The sequence below is a fragment of the Macaca mulatta genome, chromosome 3 (assembly GCF_049350105.2).
Source record: "Macaca mulatta isolate MMU2019108-1 chromosome 3, T2T-MMU8v2.0, whole genome shotgun sequence".
Lineage (NCBI taxonomy): Eukaryota > Metazoa > Chordata > Mammalia > Primates > Cercopithecidae > Macaca > Macaca mulatta.
The window spans coordinates 50,616,238-50,635,123 of NC_133408.1; the positions used below are offsets into that span (position 1 = coordinate 50,616,238).

General features: G+C 49.9%; 1 protein-coding gene across 9 annotated transcripts in view; it reads left to right on the forward strand.

Moving 5' to 3' along the window:
* Positions 1–18,886, forward strand: part of HIP1 (huntingtin interacting protein 1) — a 211,693-nt gene that overhangs the window by 107,014 nt on the left and 85,793 nt on the right. For 2 of the 9 annotated variants that reach the window (XM_015133304.3, XM_077996434.1), the window contains exon 1: positions 18,624–18,800. The exons of the other annotated variants lie outside the window; for them this stretch is intronic. In XM_015133304.3, the coding sequence (XP_014988790.2) occupies positions 18,771–18,800 (30 nt within the window). In that variant the 5' untranslated portion in view covers positions 18,624–18,770. Of the gene's footprint in view, positions 1–18,623; positions 18,801–18,886 lie in introns of those variants that run through there. 9 annotated transcript variants of the gene reach the window in all.

The following is an 18,886-nucleotide window of genomic DNA, read 5'->3' on the forward strand; positions in this document are numbered from 1 at the left end:
GCTGTTCCAAGCACTTGGGATACTTCATTGAACCAAACAAAGATTCCTGCCTTGTGGAGCTGAGCTCCTGCAGGGATTGAGGGGGTGAGTGATAGATAATAGAAATAAATGTAAATGAGAAAATTTTGTAAGCTGTTGGAAGGTGGTAAATGATCCAGGAAATGGGATTAGATGCAGAAATGGCTGCACCATTCTAAATATGCTTGGATAAGAATTGTAACAGAGGGGTGAGCCCGTTCATTCCCAGCAGGGGATTTTCCTTGGCTGCCAGGGAACTCTGGAACCCCTGTTCATGGTGTGTAGTTGGCTTACAGTCTGGCTGAAATCCTGGACTCCAGATTTAGCTCATGGCTCATTGCTGAGAGTTGCCTGAGTCTAAACCTCAGGGCCCTTTCCCTGTGCCCAGCTCCCCTTGACCATCCTCCTGAGGTCTACTCAACTGTGGATCCAGCTGTCAGCCAGATGGTCTACAGAGCACTGAACGCTCATCCATTTCTGCCAGATTTTCTAGAAGTTAGAGGGAAGATGCTGCCTCTTATATCCAACAAATCTCCAGTAAGGGAGCCAAGGTCACATGGGCAGTTCTCTGGCCATGGCCCTGGCTGTGGACTTGATGTTACACACAATAAACAAGGCCTTCTCAGCCCTACCCAAGTAACATCAACTGGAACGAGGCTGGGGGTGACGGAGCACCATGTCTCATGCAATTCTCAGAAAAGCGTGATTCCTATTTTCATGTTCTAGCTGGAGAAAACTGAGGCTCAGAGAAGTCAAATCTCAAAGGGCCCCTCACTTTGATCTAGGAACAGTATTTCAGAGTGGTGGAGGCCTTAGGTCCCGGGGTTCAAAATCTGTCTCTACCACTTACCTGGGCAGGTTAGTGGGTTCTTTATTATATAGAGATTTAAGGAAACTCCCATAGAAACTCAAGTAGGAATGATTGATTCTGCCCAGTGGTAGAGGAAGTGGGGTGGAGAAAGTGACCATTCATTTATTTGGAAAAGGTTTATAGAGTGCCCTTGATATGCCAGGTGCTGTTCTAAGCACTTGCTTCATTGAAGTACACACTTTGGCTTTTCCGTCCCCGAGGAGAGATAGCCTTGAGTGCGTTGGGCCCTGATACTGTAGTTTGCGGGGCGGGGGCTCCTGCACATTGAGTAGATTTTAATACCACATAGCTGAGGCCATCAGCACCAGCAGTAAGGAAACAGGTAATCCACAGAAGTGTTAAACTTCTGCCACTTTTCAGAAAATATGAAAAGGTACAAAGAAAATAGAGATCAAATATTTTTCCACCATCTAAAACTACTGCTAACAATTTAGTGTAGGTCCTTACAGACTTTTCTGTGTGTGTGTTTGTGTTTGTGTGCGTACACTAGGTTGAACCATATGAAATTGCCTTTTGTATAAGTCAAAAACAGCCAAATCTTCATCTGATTCAATCAAACACAAGCACGTACACATAGACAAATACACACATATTTAAAGAAAATGGGGCCATACCATAATACAGTTTTGTAGACTTTAATTTTTGTTTTCACCATGCTGGAGATCTAGAAATAATATATCAGAGTGGTCCAGGCCATCCATGGGTTTTGGGTTCATGGGTTCAAAACCAGTTTCCACTGTGTACTTGCCTGGGTGGGTTACTGAGGTCTCCTTTTGCCAGGCTTTCCCTCTTGTACAGTGGGCATAGTCATAATACCTTCCATACGGGGTTGTGGTGAGGGCACATGAATTACTGCATATAAAGTGCTTCGATCAATGCCTTGGCATGTATCATTCAGTCAATGTTAGTATTGCTATAATTCCAGATGAGCAGGGGGTGATGTATCATTTCATTGTGATCTGCCCTCTATTAATAACATTTTCCACTACTGGGGTGAAATCTTTGTACGTTCACCTAAGAGTATGTATCCATTGGCTTACTTATGTTTAAGGACTTAGGCTTTGAGGTTTTCGCTTTTAAGAATTCTTTTTGCTACTGTGTTTCAAGCTGGGTAGTGAGTACAGGGGAAGTTTCCTTGGGCGGCTACCCTATGACCCTATAGATTAGGCTTCCAGGTCATGGCCCCAGTCTTAGTCCATTCTTGCTGCCATAACAAAATACCATAGACAAACAATAGACGTTTATTTCTCACAGTTCTGGGGGCTGTGACATCCAAGATCACAGAGCCACCAGATTCAGTGACTGGCAAGAGCCTGTTCCATAGATGGCATTTTCTCACCACATCCTCACATAGCAAAAAGAGGTGGAAGAGAAGAATGCTGTGCCTTCACATGCAGAAGAGATAGAAGGGGCAAACAGTTCTCCAAAGCCTCTTTTTTTTTTGAGACGGAATTTTGCTCTTGTTGCCCAGGCTTGAGTGCAATGGCGGATCTCAGCTCATTGCAACCTCTACCTCCCGGGTTCAAGTGATTCTCCTGCCTTAGCCTCCCGAGTAGCTGAGATTACAGGCGCCCACCACCACACCCAGCTAATTATTGTATTTTTAGTAAAGATGGGGTTTCACTACGTCGGCCAGGCTGGTCTCGAATTCCTGACCTCAGGTGATCCACCCTCATCGACCTCCCAAAGTGATTACAGGCATAAGCCACTGCGCCCAGCCTAAAGCCTCTTTTTTTTAGAGACAGGGATTCACCATGTTGCCCAGGCTGGCCTCAAACTCCTGGGCTCAAACGATCCACCCACCTTTGGCCTCTCAAAGTGCTGGGATTACAGGCATGAGCCACCACGCCTGGCCTCCAAAGCCTCTTTTATAAGGGCATTTGTCCTCTTCACAAGGGCAGAGCCCTCATGACTTAATCATGTCCCAAAAGGCCTTACCTCTTCATACCATCACAATGGAGATTAAACTTCAACATGAATTTTGGAGGTGACTCACATATTTAAACTATAGCACCCTATCTCCGCTTTTCTACTTGCTAGAAACAGTGACTGCTCACCAGTCCCCAACACTGGGCCTTGATCACTTCTGTGGCTCGATCATGCTGTCATCTCTACCTGAATGACCTGGCAGGCCCCCTTTCCAGACCAGCTTCTCTGCTAGTTAGGTTGGTTCTTCCTCCAGGCAGCCATCACCAACCCTTAAGCCTCAGATAGATGCCTACACCCCAGTCCTCCATACAGTCTATACCCACCAGTCTCTCTCTTCTCACAAGGTGGACACAGTGCCATCATCTTTCTCCCCATCTAGACCTCACTCTTTGAAACCAGGACTAAGTATTAGTGATCTGTGAGTTGACTTAATGCAACACTTGACTGGGTGCTCAATACACCTACCCAGGAGTTTGAGACCAGCCTGGGCAACATAGCAAGATCCCATCTCTATAAAAACTTAAACAATGGTGGCTCATATTTATAATCCCAGCACTTTGGGAGGCCAAGGTGGCCTGAGGTCAGGAGTTTGAGACCAGCCTGGCCAACATAATTAAATCCCATCACTACTGATTGTAAAAATACAAAAATTAGCTGGACGTGGTGGCAGGTGCCAGTAATTCCCAGCTACTCAGGAGGCAGAAGGCTGAGGCATTGTTGTGAGCTAAGATTGCACCACTGCACTCCAGCCTGGGCGTCAGAGCAAGACGTCTCAAAAAATAATAATAATAATTAAACAAAAATACACTTACGTACAGACACAGAGGGATGACTGTATAGATTTGATGGGTGAATTCAATGAATGAATACAATCACGACTATCTGAATGAATGATGGAACTTAAATAAATGGAGATGGTTTGGGCAGGGTGGTTAATCTTGGTTAGAGAGGTGGCATGAAGCGAAGGCATGAGGGTCAAATTAGGCAGGACGTATTTGGAAAAGGGAAGGACAGGAATGAATTCTAAGACTGGAAAGGCAAGTGGGGGCCGGATCTCCAGGCCTTGAGTGCCAGGCCAGGCAGTGGAGCAGTTTCTCCATGAGCCCTGGATGTTTCTGGAAGTTTCTGGCATGATTGGGGCTGTGCTTTAGAAAGGGGGGTTCTGGTGACGTTGTGGCCACCAGGAGACCAGTAGGCTGTCAGGCCTGGAGACTTGGGTGGGGCTTACCCTGCCTGGGGCCTGTTGGATGACTCTCCCCTCCGCCAACACCCCTATACTTCTGAATCTCATAGTTCTTTATTCTCCCACTCCCCTAAGGAAGGGCTCTTCTTCATCCCCAAGACAGAAGTAGAAGGGAGAGTTTCTGGCAGCTTTGCTTTCTGAGGAAGTCACGTCACAGCCGTGCAGCCGATGATGAAATCCACCTCCGGAATTAGCAACAACCCCTCTTTCCACTTTAGAAAACTGATTAGCAAATCCTCCCCAGCTTGTTCTCACTCCCTGGGTCCAGAGCAGGGAGTGTCCACCAGTGCCTCTGCTCGCCTGATTCCGTGGCCTCCAGCATGTAACCGCAGCCTCACTGCTCACTCCATCTCTTTCCTTTGGTTCTGACCTGAGTTCAGTGAGGTCTGTGCTCTGAAGGGGTGTGTGTGTGTGTGTGTGTGTTTTACAAGGTCCGGTGCTGTCTTCCAGGCTGGAGTGCAGTGGCACGATCAGAGCTCACTGCAGCCTTGACCTTCTGAGCTCGAGTGATCCTCCTGCCCTCAAGTGATCCTCCTGCCTCAGCCTCCTGTATAGCTATGACTATAGGCATGAGCCACCACAGCCTAATTTTTTATAGAGATGTTTTATAGAGATAGGGTCTCACTACTGCCCAGGCTGGTCTGAAACTCCTAGGCCGAAGCAGTCCTCCTGCCTTGGCCTCCCAAAGTGCTAGGATTACAAGCGTGAGCCACTGTGTCCAGCCTCAAGCACTTTACAAGCCAGAAAGACAATGAGGAGGAGGAGAAGAGTTGGTTTGAGGACAAGGGAGAGGCTCTGGGGAGAACTGGGCTGGAGAAGAGGAGGCGGAGGCTGGCTTAGCTCCTTTCTCCAAGTGCCACTTGCCTGGGCCTTGAGTGCATCTCCGGGCATCCTGTGCATTCCTCAAATCCTGAGCTCTCAGCCCTGACCTCGCTTCCTGTTTCACTGTGAAGAGACATGATCTGTGGAAACTGGCACTGCCCTCACCCACATGTCCGCCTCCATCTGTGTCTGTCCTGTGGGATCTGGCCCAGCCTGCCCTCCTGCTGGACACCAGGCCCCATCCCCATCCCTGCCACTCTCCTGTCCTCTTCTCATGCACATGCAAACGCGTTATCATGTCTCCCGCCGGAAACAAGAAAGCTTTGAGCCCACCTCCTCCCTGCGGCTGCCCTCTCTCTCTGTCCCTCTTCACAGGAGAAATCTTGCAGAGCACTCCGTGCCTCCAGCTCCCAGCCTCCCTTTCTTTTTTTTTTTTTTTTTTTTTTTTTGAGACAGAGTCTTGCTCTGTCGCCCAGGCTGGGGTGCAGTGGCCAGATCTCAGCTCACTGCAAGCTCCGCCTCCCGGGTTTAGACCATTCTCCTGCCTCAGCCTCCCGAGTAGCTGGGACTACAGGCGCCCGCCACCTCGCCCGGCTAGTTTTTTGTATTTTTTTAGTAGAGACGGGGTTTCACCGTGTTAGCCAGGATGGTCTCGATCTCCTGACCTCGTGATCCGCCCGTCTCGGCCTCCCAAAGTGCTGGGATTACAGGCTTGAGCCACCGCGCCCGGCACCCAGCCTCCCTTTCTCTCCTCCATCTACCATCACAGGGGGAGAGCTTTTTTTTTTTTGGCTTTTTTTTTTTTTTGAGATGGAGTCCCACTCTGTTGCCCAGGCTGGAGTGCAGAGGCACGATCTCAGCTCATTGCAACCTCTGCCTCCCAGGTTCCAGCGATTCTCCTGCCTCAGCCTCCCGAGTAGCTGGGATTACAGGTGCCCACCACCATGCCTGGCTACATTTTTTATTTTTATTAGAGATGGGGTTTCACCATGTTGGCCAGGCTGGTCTCAAACTCCTGACCTCAGGTGATCTGCCCACCTTAGCTTCCCAAAGTGCTAGGATTACAAGCGTTAGCCACTGCACCCGGCCAATTTCCTTAAAATATATATGTATGTGTGTGTGTGTGTGTGTGTGTGTGTGTGTGTGTGTGTGTGTGTGTATATACGTGTGTATATATATGTATATATATGATAGATAGATAGATTGTTACTTATTTGACAGTCTTGCTGTCTTGCCCAGGCTGGAGTGCAGTACTGCAATCATAGCTCACTACAGCCTCCAACTCCTGGTCTCAAAGGATCCTCTCGCCTCAACCTCCCAAAGCATTGGGATTACAGGCATGAGCCATCATGCCCGGCCAAGATGCATTTCTTCATATGGCTTCCCCCGACCTCACAGGCTGTTTCTTTTCTATCTCCATCACTGATTCCCTCCTATCCTTATGTGTTTATGTAGGGACCGGGTTGTAAGACTTGCTAATTTTTGTATTTTTGGTAGAGACGGGGTTTCACTGTGTTGCCCAGGCTGGTCTCAAACTCCTGGGCTCAAGCAATTCTCCTCCCTTGGACTCCCAAAGTGCTGGGATTACAGGCATGAGCCACTGCACGCACCTGGCCTGCTGTCTCTCCTGAACATCGGGGTGTCCTCAGGCTGTCCCCAGACGTCTCATCTGCACTCATTCCTTGGTGCTCTTATGCACTCTTACATCCCATCCAAATTTATAAATGTAGCTCAGACCTGTTCCTTTTTTAAGACACAGTCTTGCTCTATCACCCAGGCTGGAGTGCAGTGGCATGATCTCAGCTCACTGCAGCCTCCACCTCCTGGTTCAAGCAATTCTTCTGCCTCAGCCTCCTGAGTTAGCTGGGTGGCACACACCACCATATCTGGCTAATTTTTGTATTTTTAGTAAAGACAGGGTTTCATGTTGGCCAAGTTGGTCTCGAACTGGCCTCCAGAGATCCGCCCGCCTCGGCCTCCCAAAGTGCTGGGATTACAGGTGTGAGCCACTGCACCCGGCCTAGCTCAGACCTTTTCTGAACTCCAGATGCGGCACAGCCCACTGCTCACTCACAGCTCCACTGGGATGCCTGGTAGGTGTCTCATATCTAACCTAGCCCCAAAGCAACTCTCCCATGGGTCACCCCAGCTTGTTAACGGCAGCTCAGTCCCTCTAGTTGCTCAGGCAAATCATCACAATGTTATCCTTGACTCCTTCCTTCCTCACACCCCAGATCCAGAACATCAGCAAATCCCATCAGCTCTAGCTTCAAAATAAATTCAGAGACCGACCACGTCTCGACGCCTCCTCTGCCTCCACCGTCATCTCTGGCCTGATTGAAGGCAGCAGCGTCTTCACTGTGGTCCCTGCAGCCACGCTGGTCCCTGCAGTCTGTTCTCAGCACAGCAGCCAGAGGGATCCTAGTGAATCAGATCGTTTTACTGCTTTGCTCAAAACCTTCCAGCGAGACTGGGCACACTGGCTCACACGTGTAATCTCAGCAATTTGGGAGGCCAAGGCAGGAGGATCGCTTGGGGCCAGGAGTTCAAGACCAACCTGGGCAACATGGCAAGACTCCGTCTTTATCAAAACCCCCCAAAAACAAAACAGCTTCCAGTGGCCCCGGTCTTACGTGGAACAAAGGCTAGTCCTTACCATGGGCCACGAGGCCTCTAGCGATTTGGCCCCTCCTGCCCCTGACTTCTGGCTCTAGCCACACTTCCTCATGCCTGCCAGCTGGGCTTCTGCTCCTGTGCCAAAACTCTTCCCCCAGGTGTGTGCCAGGCTCACTTCCTCATCACATTATTTATTTTTTGAGACAGGGTCTCACTCTGCTGTCCAGGCTAGAGTGCAGTAGCACTGTCATGGCTCACTGCAGCCTCAAACTCCTGGGCTCAAGCAATCCTCCCACCTCAGCCTCCCCAGCAGCTGGGACTATGCCACCAAGCCAGGCTAATTTTTTCATTTTAAATTTTTTTTGTAGAGACAGGATCTTCCTATGTCACCCTGGCTGTTCTCAAGCTCCTAGTCTCAAGCAATCCTGCCTCGTCAGCCTCCCAGTGCTGAGATTATAGGTGTGAGCCACCATGTCAGCCTCTCAGCACTTTAACGTCTGTATCCCTCTGTCACCTCAGTACAGCCTCCCTCAGTGACCTTTGGGAAGTTATAACGCTGCCTAGAACACTCCAGCCCTATCCTTGCCCTTATCTTTCTTCCATGGCACCTCTCGCCATCTGATTTGTTTACTGCTTGTCTCTCCTGCTAAAATATAAGCCCCGTGAGGACAGAGATCGTCATCTCTGTTCCTTGCTGTTTGATTTTGGTTTTGTTTATTTGTTTGTTTGTTTTTGAGACAGAGCCTCGCTCTGCCACCCAGGCTGGAGTGCAGTGGTGCTATCTCAACTCATTGCAACCTCCGCCTCCCAGGTTCATGCAATTCTCATGCCTCAGCTTCCCGAGTAGCTGGGACTACAGACATGCACCACCACGCCTGGCTAATTTTTGTATTTTTGGTAGAGACTGGTTTCACCATGTTGGCCAGGCTGGTCTTGAACTCCTGACCTCAAGTGACCCACCCACCTTGGCCTCCCAAAGTGCTTGGATAACAGGCATTGAGCCATTGTGCCCGGCCTTTTTTTTTTTTTTTTTTTTTTAAGACAGAGCCTTGCTCTGTTGCCCAGGCTGGAGTACAGTGGTGCGATATTGGTTCACTGCAACCTCTGCCTCCTGAGCTCAGGTGATCCTCCCACCTCAGCCTCCCAAGTAGCTGGAACTATAGGCACACACCACCACGTCTGGATACTTTCTTGTGTTTTTGTAGAGACAGCATTTCGCCATGTTGCCCCAGCTAGTCTTGAACTCCTGGACTCAAGCAATCCACCCACCTTGGCCTCCCAAAGTGCTAGGATTACAGACATGAGCCACCGCACACTCACTGTATTTCTAAAGCAGTGCCAGGCATATGATAGGCCTTCCAGAAATATATGTCAAATGAATGCGTGAATATGGAAACAATTCAGAGCAGTTGTTCTCTGAGTTTAGGGAAGACCAGAAAGAGATCTGGGTGGCCCCTAAGAATCTGTTACCCATGATTACAGTGAAACAGAAATAGATGACAGAGAGCAGGGGTGGTGTCTTTTAGAAGAAAATAGGTGACCATCTATACTGGGCCAGTTCTATAGTTAGCAAGATGACATGGGAGGAGAGCTATTTTTCTGAGCTTTATGTAACAGATGTGATTCTGTATAAATCACACTTCTGTAAACTGAATCTTATCTTAAATGTACTAACGGAGATGGCTATTTAAGGGCATCGGATACCAATGTCTTCTGTGAAATGAACAATAATCTCCTAATTTGGCCTCAGCGTCAATTCACATTTTCCAGAAAAAAATTTACTTACATCAAGGTATGCTTGTCTGAGCTGAGAAACTGACTTCATTCTTCATATTTCCACCATCTTTATTGTTTCTTCTCTCTTTGCTCTCATTCTTCCTTTTTGTTACTGTTTTTCTTTTCTTTTCTTTCTTGTTTTTTTTTTGCAACAGGGTCTTGCTCTGTTGCCCAGGCGGGTGTGATCTTAGCTCACTGCAACCTCTGCCTTCCGGGTTTAAGCAATCCTCCTGCCTCAGCCTCCCGAGTAGCTGGGATTACAGCGGGCACACGCACCACACCTGGCTGATTTTTGTATTTTTAGTAGAGATAGGGTTTTGCCATGTTGGCCAGGCTGGTCTCGAACTCTTGACCTCAAGTGATCCGCCCACCTGTGCCTCCCAAAGTGCTGGGATTACAGGTGTGAGCCACAGTGCCCAGCCACTGTTTTTCTTTTAGCTGATTTTTTTTTATTAGACTCTGACATAGAATGTTCTTCTGTAACATCACCAGAATTAACAATGCCATGGACCCTCCCCAGGCCAAATGAGTTCAATCTGGGGGTGGAGCAAAGGAATCTAGGGGTGTGTATATAAACTAGGGGTACAGGATTCTCAGATGATATCCTGGCCTAGCCAAGTCTGGGAACCACTGACCAAAGTCTTCCTTTCTAGGCACAGTGATTCCTGCAGAAATAGAACAAAAGGTGGGATGTCAAGGATGTTGGGTGGGAGGCCGAGGTGGGAGGCTCACTTGAGCCCAAGAGGCTGAGACCAGCCTGGGCAACATAGTGAAACCCCATCTCTACAAAAAAAAACCTTGAAAAAAAAAAAAGGATGTTCTCAAGGGAGAGGCATCAGGTTTTCTAGTGCTGGGATGTGGCTGGGGCTTGACTCATTCACTTGACAGAAAGGTCACTTTTAGAAATTGGGCACTTCAAGAGACCCAGAGCTGGATAAGGGATGGTTCCCATGCTGGGGGACCTCCTGTAAGTCAGGCGTCACTCACCTTGCGTCTTCAGATCAACGGAGAAAAGTTGCAGTATATTAATAAAAGAGAAGAGACAAAACTAACCTCACTGATAGAAAGCTGGGGAAATGGCTGGGTGCCGTGGCTCACGCCTGTAATTCCAGCACTTTGGGAGACTGAAGCGGGCAGGTAACCTGGGGTCAGGAGTTCAAGACCAGCCCCATCTCTACTGAAAATACAAAAATTAGCCAGGCGTGGTAGCTCACACCTGTAATCCCAGCACTTTGGGAGGCTGAGGCGGGTGAAACACTTGAGGTCAGGAGTTCGAGACCAGCTTGACCAACATGGTGAAACCCTGTTTCTACTAAAAATACAAAATTAGCTGGAGTTAGTGGCGCATCCCTGTAATCCCAGCTATTTGGGAGGCTAAGGTGGGAGAATTGCTTGAACCCGAGAGGTGGAGGTAGGTAGCCGTGAGCCGAGATTGCACCACTACACTCCAGCCTGGGTGACAGTGAAACTGTCTCAAGAAAAAAAAAAAGAAAGAAAGCTGGGGAAATGAGAGAGTGGTAGAGGGCATGAAGAGAGGAAGTTGGGCAATGCTGGTGGTTTGTGGGGAGGGCGCAGCCCAGGGTTTCCCACTCTTGCTGACAAGCTGCCTATCCGTAAGCTCTGGCCAGGGCCATTACAAAAGGCCGCTCCAGTCTGGCTCTGTGAATAGTGAAAGATCAGGATATGTCTGGTGGAGTCACCCAAGGCTGAGCTTTCTAGGGAGGGTGACTTGCCCAACCAGTGACTGATGAATGGGGAATGAGCCCTCTGGGTGCAATACCTGTGAGCGTGACTTTGCAGTTTGGGGTGCTGGGGAAGCGGAACCAAGGCTTCCTCCATGACGACAGAAGCAGCAGCCTTACAAGGGAGGAACCCCTTTCGAAGCCACAGCTCCCTGTGGGTGAGAGGAGGGCACATGGGCCAGCTTCTCCTTTCCCTAAGACCTGGTGTCCAAGTCTCCTACCCTAGGACCTGGTGTCCAAGTCTCTTACCCTGTGCCCTACATTCCAGGCCCCTTTGAAAACCTAAGTGGGCACCCCAAGGGTCATCATAGATGTTCTCTTGTGGAGGGAGGCAGCCGGCATACAGGGAGAAGGCGACCAAGAAACCAAGACTCACACAAGGAACCAGACTGAGGCTGGGCACGGTGGGTCACGCCTGTAATCCCAGCACGTTGGGGGACCGACGCAGGAGGATGGCTTGAGGCCAGGAGTTCGAGACCAGCCTGGGCAACAAAGGGAGATCCCCACCTCTACAAATAATAAAAAATTAGCGGCTGGGTGCGGTGGCTCACGCTTGTAATCCCAGCACTTTGGGAAGCTGAGGCAGGAGGATCACCTGAGGTCAGGAGTTCGAGACCAGCCTGGTTAACATGGTGAAACCCCATCTCTACTAAAATCTACAAAAAAATTAGCCGGGAGTGGTGGTGGGCGCCTGTAATCCCAGCTGAGAGGGATTGGGAGGCTGAGGCAGGATAATCACTTGAACCCGGGAGGCGGAAGTTGCAGTGAGCCGAGATCACGCCATTGCACTCCAGCCTAGGTGACAGAGCAAAACTCTGTCTCAAAAAAAAAAAAAAAAAAAGAAAGAAAATTAGCTGAGCATGGTGGCATGCACCTGTGCTCCCAACTATTTTGGGAGGCTGAGGTGGGAGGATTGCTTGAGCCCAGGAGGTCGATGCTGCAATAAGCCGTGATTGTACCACTGCATTCCAACCTGGGCAACAGGCAAGACCTTGTCAAAAAAAAAAAAAAAAAAAGTCATCTAAATGCAGTTACTGTTGTTCCCAGCATCAGTTAGATTAATCACTGTGCCTGACATATACCTCCCTGGTAAACATGAGGAGGAGGACACAGGCTCGGGCGCCAGCATGCCTTACCCCAAAGTGATGGGGGCCAGTAATCAGCCTCTGTAATGTGGACATCCACCCTCATAGGCTGCCCTGCCCAGGCCAGGGGCCAGCAAACATTTTCTGCAAAGGGCCAGATGGTAAATGTTTTTGGCTTTGTGGCCTGCTGCTACTCTTCTCCTCCTCCTCCTCCCCCACCCTTAAAAAATTGAAAACCCAGCCGGCTGTGTGGCTCACGCCCATAATCCCAGCACTTTGGCAAGCTTAAGGCGGGAGGATTACTAGAAGCCAGGAGCTCAAGACCAGACTGGGCAACAAAGTGAGACCCCCGACTCTACAAAAAAATATATATATATTTTTGAGACAGAGTCTCGCACTGTCGCCCAGGCTGGAGTGCAGTGGCACCATCTCAGCCACTGCAAGCTCCGCCTCCCGGGTTCACGCCATTCTCCTGCCTCAGCCTCCCGAGTAGCTGGGACTACAGGCGCCCACCGCCACGCCTGGCTAATTTTTTTGTATTTTTAGTAGAGATGGGGTTTCACCGTGTTAGCCCGGATAGTCTCCATCTCCTGACCTTGTGATCCGCCCGCCTCGGCCTCCCAAAGCGCTGGGATTACAGGCGTGAGCCACTGTGCCCAGTCCCCCCAAAAAAATTTAAATTAGCCTGGCGTGACCCTAACCTACTTGGGAGGTGGAGGTGGGAGGATTGCATGAACCCAGGAGTTCAAGGCTGTAATAAACTATGATCGCACCACTACACTGTAGCCTGGGCAACAGAGCAAGACTCTGTCCCTAAACAAGAACATAAAAACCAGTCCTAGCTCGCAGGCCACGCACAAGCAGGCAGAGGCCAGGTTTGGCTGGTGGGCGGTGGTTTGTGTCTCACGTGTCCATGTGAAGAGACCACCAAACAGGCTTTGTGTGAGCGACATGGCTGTTTATTTCACCTGGGTGCAGGCGGGCTGAGTCCGAAAAGAGTCAGCAAAGGGTGGTGGGATTATCATTAGTTCTTATAGGTTTGGGGACAGGCGGTGGAGTTAGGAGCAGTGTTTTGTGGGCAGAGGGTGGATCTCACAAAGTACGTTGTCAAGGGTGGGAGGAATTACAAAGAGCCTTCTTAAGGGTGGGAGAGATTACAAAGTACATTGATCAGTTAGGGTGGGGCAGAGACAAATCACAATGGTGGAATGTCATCAGTTAAGGCTATTTTCACGTCTTTTGTGAATCTTCAGTTGCTTCAGGCCATCTGGATGTATACATGCAGGTCACAGGGGATATGATGGCTTAGCTTGGGCTCAGAGGCCTGACAGTTTGGACTCCTGGCAGCCTGTCCTTTCTTATTCTTGTCTAGGACGATGTTATGAGATACTTTGTTTTTGTTTTCATTTTGAGATGGAGTCTTGCTCTGTCACCCAGGCTGGAGTGCAGTGGCAGGATCTCAGCTCACTGCAACCTCCGCCTCCCGTACTCAAGCAATTCTCCTGCCTCAGCCTCCCGAGTATCTGGGACTACAAGTGCATGCCACCATGCCCGGCTAATTTTTTTGCATTTTTAGTAGAGATGGGGTTTCACCATGTTGGCCAGGCTGGTCTCAAACTCCTGAGCTCAAGTGATCTGCCCATCTCGGCCTCCCAGAGTGCTGGGATTACAGGCGTGAGCCACCGCACCCGGTTGAGAGACTTTATTAAATGCCTTGATGATGGAGATTCAGACACACACCATGTCTGTTTCATGTCCGGGAAACATTGGTCTAGAATCTCACAGGGAAACAAGATCCGTCTCACATGACTTCTTTCAGTTGGTGTGATCGGTGCCTCCTTTCCGTTCTGGAATCTCTCATGGTTAATGTGTTTTACCTTCTCTCTGGCAAATCCCGATCATCCTCACCCGCATCCGGACTTTGGGTACCACTGTCTTTCTCCACAATCTGGCCGAGCTCCCTGATGGTGTCATTAGCTTTGCTGTCTCTCAGTCTCTTGTACTGTGTGTTACCCCTTCCAAGTCAGAAGCCTTCAGCTCGCTCGGCACCCAGGGAGTTCCTGCTGTTGCCGAACTCACCTTGGACTTGGGTTGTCTATTTTGGTGTTCTTTCTGGCTTTTTCAGTTCAAAGATTGTTCCGGAAAGAAAAGACAGGAGCAAAATCAGAGTTTATGATCACCCTTGGCTGAAAGCAGCACAGCCATCCCTCCCTTCTTCCTTTTGCGTCTCATGTAATAAGGTAGCCCTTGTGTGTATCCTACACCTGTTCTGGAAGCTTCGTCTCATTGGGGGTTTAGTTTTCTGACACTATTCGTTATTGTGTGCTACTCATAGACATAAGTAACTTGTACACCCATAACTGGTCTTTTTTCTTCATGAAGTACATTTTCCATTTTTGTTTTTTTTTTTTGGTTTTTTGGGTTTTTTTTTTTTTTTGAGACAGTGTCACTCCGCCACCCAGGCTAGAGTGCAGTGGTGCAATCTCGGCTCACTGCAACCTCCACCTCCTGGGTTCAAGCAATTCTTCTGCCTCAGCCTCCTGAATAACTGGGATTACAGGTGTGTGCCATCACACCCGGCTAATTTTTGTATTTTTGGTAGAGATGAGGTTTCACCATATTGACCATGCTGGTCTCAAATTCCTGACCTCAGGTGATCCGCCTGCCTCAGCCTCCCAAAGTGCTGGGATTACAGGCGTGAGCCACCGCACCCGGCCGTTTTTTGTTTGTTTTTGTTTTTTGAGACAGAGTCTCGCCGTATCGCCCAAGCTGGAGTGTAGTGGCACAATCTGGGCTCACTGCAAACTCCACCTCCTGGGCTCAACTGATCCTCCACCTCAATCTCCTAAAGTGTTGGAATTACAGGCATGAGCATAGTCAGAGAAGGAAGGAAAGGAGAGGAAGAAGTACAGTCTTTGTCCCTGTGAGGACAAGATCCACCTTTTTGGGGGTGGGGAGTCAGGGTCTCCATCTGTCATCCAGGATAGAGTACAGTGGCACAGTCATGGCTCACTGCAGCCTCCAACTCCTGGGCTCAAGAGATCCTCCTGCCTCAGCCTCCCAAGTAGCCACCACTACAGGTATACCACCATCCCCAGCTAAATTTTTATTTTTTGTAGAGATGGGGTCTTACCATTACAGGCAGGTGCCTGTAATCCCAGCTACTCAGGAGACTGAGGCAGGAGAATCGCTTGAACCCGGGAGGCGGAGGTTGCAGTGAGCCAAGGTCGCGCCACTGCACTCCAGCCTGGGCGACAGAGTGAGACTCCATCTCAAATAAAGAAAAAAAAAATCAGTTTCTCAGTGTTTTTTATCTTTTTTTTATTGTGACAAAATACATATAACGTGAAATTCACTATTGTAACCAATTCAAGTGTATAATTAAGCAACATTCGGCGCATTCGCTGTGTCGTGCAACCAACGTGACTGTTTAATTTCAGAACATTTTCACTACCCCAAAAGGAAACCCCATCCCCATTAAGCAATCACTCCCCACCCCTCTCCTACCGGACCCCAGTGGCCACCAGTCAGCTCTCTGTCTCTATGGATCTGCCCATTCTGAGCATTTCATACAAATAGGATCACACATTGTGTCACATTTCATGTCTCGCTTCTCTCATGTACCATGTTTTGGAGGCTCACCTACCTTGTAACTGTGTGTGTGTGTCTGTGTGTGTGTGATGGTGGTAAAAAAAATATACATACCATAAAATTCACCATTCTAGGGCCCAGCGCATGGTTCACGCCTGTAGTCCCAGCACTTTGGGAGGCTGGGACGGCCAAAGCGCTTAAGCCCAGGAGTTTCAGACCAGCCTGAGCAACATAGTAAGACCCCATCTCTATAAAAATTAGCTGGATGTGGTGGCATGTGCCTATAATCCCAGCTACTCAGGAGGCTGAGGCAGGAGGATCACTTGAGGCCAGATTGAGACCTGCCTAGGCAACATAGCGAACCCTATCTTTACAAAAGAATTTAAAAATTAGCCAGGTGTGGTGGCATGCACCTGTCGTCGCAGCTTCCTGGGAGGCTGAGATGGGAGGATTGCTTGAACCCAGGAGGTTGAGGCTGTAGTGAGCCATGTTTGCACCACTGTACTCCAGCCTGGGCAACAGAGGAAGACCCTGCCTCTTAAAAAAAACAAACAAAAAAACCCCCACAAAAAACAAGGGGGCCAGATGTCACAGGTAAGAAGGTGAGGCAGACAGTAGGGTGGAGGATGTTAGTTGATGACAGGTTTGTGTTGGACCCTGGGAGTTAAAGAAGGCAGCACAGCCAGGCTCAGTGGCTCACACCTGTAATCCCAGCACTTTGGGAGGCCAAGGCGGGCGTATCACGAGGTCAGGAGATCGAGACCATCCTGGCTAACACGGTGAAACCCTGTCTCTACTAAAAAAAATACAAAAAATTAGCCGGGCGTGGTGGTGGGCGCCTGTAGTCCCAGCTACGCAGGAGGCTGAGGCAGGAGAATGGTGTCAACCCAGGAGGCGGAGCTTGCAATGAGTGGAGATGCACCACTGCACTCCAGCCTGGGCGACAGAGCGACACTCTGTCAAAAAAAAAAAAAAAAGAAGGCAGCACGGTGTGGGAGAGGAGGCGCTCTCAGATGGACCTGGGTTTGAACTCTGGCTTCACTTCTTGCTGGCTGTGCTACTTGCGAGTAGCTTGTCTTGGAAAATAGGGACCCAGATTTCCTGCCCTCTAGGCCCAAAGGAGGATGAGAAGTAAATTAGCAGTGCAGTGCCTGGGAGGAGGAAGAGGCCCAAGTGAGGGTCAGTGGCTCCTGCTGCTACCAATAATCTAGTGACAATGGCTCTATTATTATTATTTTTGATCAAGAGAAGAATTAAAAAGACACTGATGTTGGGCAGCAAGTTCCAAGTGTTGTAGCTAGGACCAGAGCAGTCTCACGGAGCATGGAAGGCTCCCTGTGGCGGAGATGCTGTTTGGCTTTCCCTGCCTCACCTGTCTGTCTACTCTCCCAGGCTCACCTGATCTCCATTTGGTTCTGTACTCTCCCTGTCATCCTCACTCAGGTGGAAGGTTCCAGCTGTTAACCTGAGCTGTTACCACCTGGACTGCAACCTTTTTTTCTACTGAACCCGGGAGGTAGAGGTTGCAGTGAGCCAAGATCGCGCCACTGCACTCCAGCCTGGGCGAAAATAGAGAAACTCTGTCTCACAAAAAAATAAAATGGCCAGCTTTTTTTCTGTTTCTCTTTTCTTTCTTTCTTCTTCTTCTTCTTCTTCTGTGTGTGTGTGTGTGTGTGTGTGTGTGTGTGTGTGTGTGTGTCCCAGGTTGGAGTGGTGCAATGGTATGATCATAGCTCACTGCAACCTTGAATTTCTGGGCTCAAGCCATCCTCCCACCTCAGTCTCCTGAGTAGCTGGGATTACAGGCACCTGCCACCATGCCCAGCTAATTTTTCTACGGGGTTTCACCATGTTGGCCAGGCTTGTCTTGAACTCCTGGCCTCAAGTGATCTGACTGCCTCGGCCTCTCAAAGTGCTGGGATTACAAGCTCTTTTAAAAGAAAATCATTAACATTATTATTATTTGAGACGGAGTTTCCCTCTTGTTGCCCAGGCTGGAGTGCAATGGCACGATCTCAGCTCACTGCAACCTCCATCTTCCGGGTTCAAGTGATTCTCCTGCCTCAGCCTCCCAAGTAGCTGGAATTACAGGCGCCCACCACTATGCCTGGCTAATTTTTGTATTTTTAGTAGAGATAGGGTTTCACCATGTTGGTCAGGCTGGTCTTGAACTCCTGACCTCAGGTGATCCACCCACCTTGGCCTCCCAAAGTGCGGGGATTACAGGCATAAGCCACCGCGCCTGGCCTTTATTTTATATTTTTGTGAGACAGAGTTTCTCTCTGTCACCCAGGCTGGAGTGCAGTGGCACGATCTCTGCTCACTGCAACCTCCATCTCCTGGGTTCAAGTGATTCTCCTGCCTCAGCCTCCTGAGTAGCTGGGACTATAGATACGCGCCACCGCCCCTGGCTAATTTTGTATTTTTAGTAGAGACGGGATTTCACCATGTTGGCCAGGCTGGTCTCGAGCTCCTGACTTCAGGTGATCCGCCCGCCTCCGCCTCCCAAAGTGCTGGGGATTACAGGTGGATCCACCACGCCCGGCCTCCTCTGCCTTTCTTTTGCCTTTCTCCTTTCCCATCTGTGCTGCCTGTTCTCAGGTTTTCCTTCTCTGGCCCCTTGCCTGGGACCTGCCACCCCCACCCGGGGCACATCCCTGTGCCTGCTCCTGCCATGAGACCTTTGTGCGCCAGCCTGGCCTTGGCAGCCTGAGGGCTGGGCTCCTGCCAAGATCTGTGTGTGTGTGACCGGACAGTGTCCAATTGGCCCCACAGGCCAGGCCCAGGCCCAGCTCCCCACACAAGCAAGGCCAGAGGGTTTCCCATTGGCCACCGCCTGGCCGGGCTGTCCTAGGCAAGCAGAGGACAGGGAGTGCTGGGGAGGGAGGAAGAGAGGCTGGGAGAAAGGCGCCCTTCCTGTGGTGCCTGCTGGTAATTGGCTCTCCGGAACCAGCCGGGACACGGGGCCTGCTGAGTCAGGAAGTGGTGGACAATGCCACCCTTTCAGGGGAGACACGGCTTGGTCTTAGGTCCTGTGTGACTCCAGGGAAGTCCAGAGAACAGCCTGTTCTCAGAGGATGTTCCCTAACCCAGAGCCCCCTCCAGAGGTGAGACACTGAGCCCTGCACTGCCCACCCTTGGCGCTGGGAGGGGCCCCCAGGCATTGGCCTGTGGAGGAGCTGGGAACAGTTCA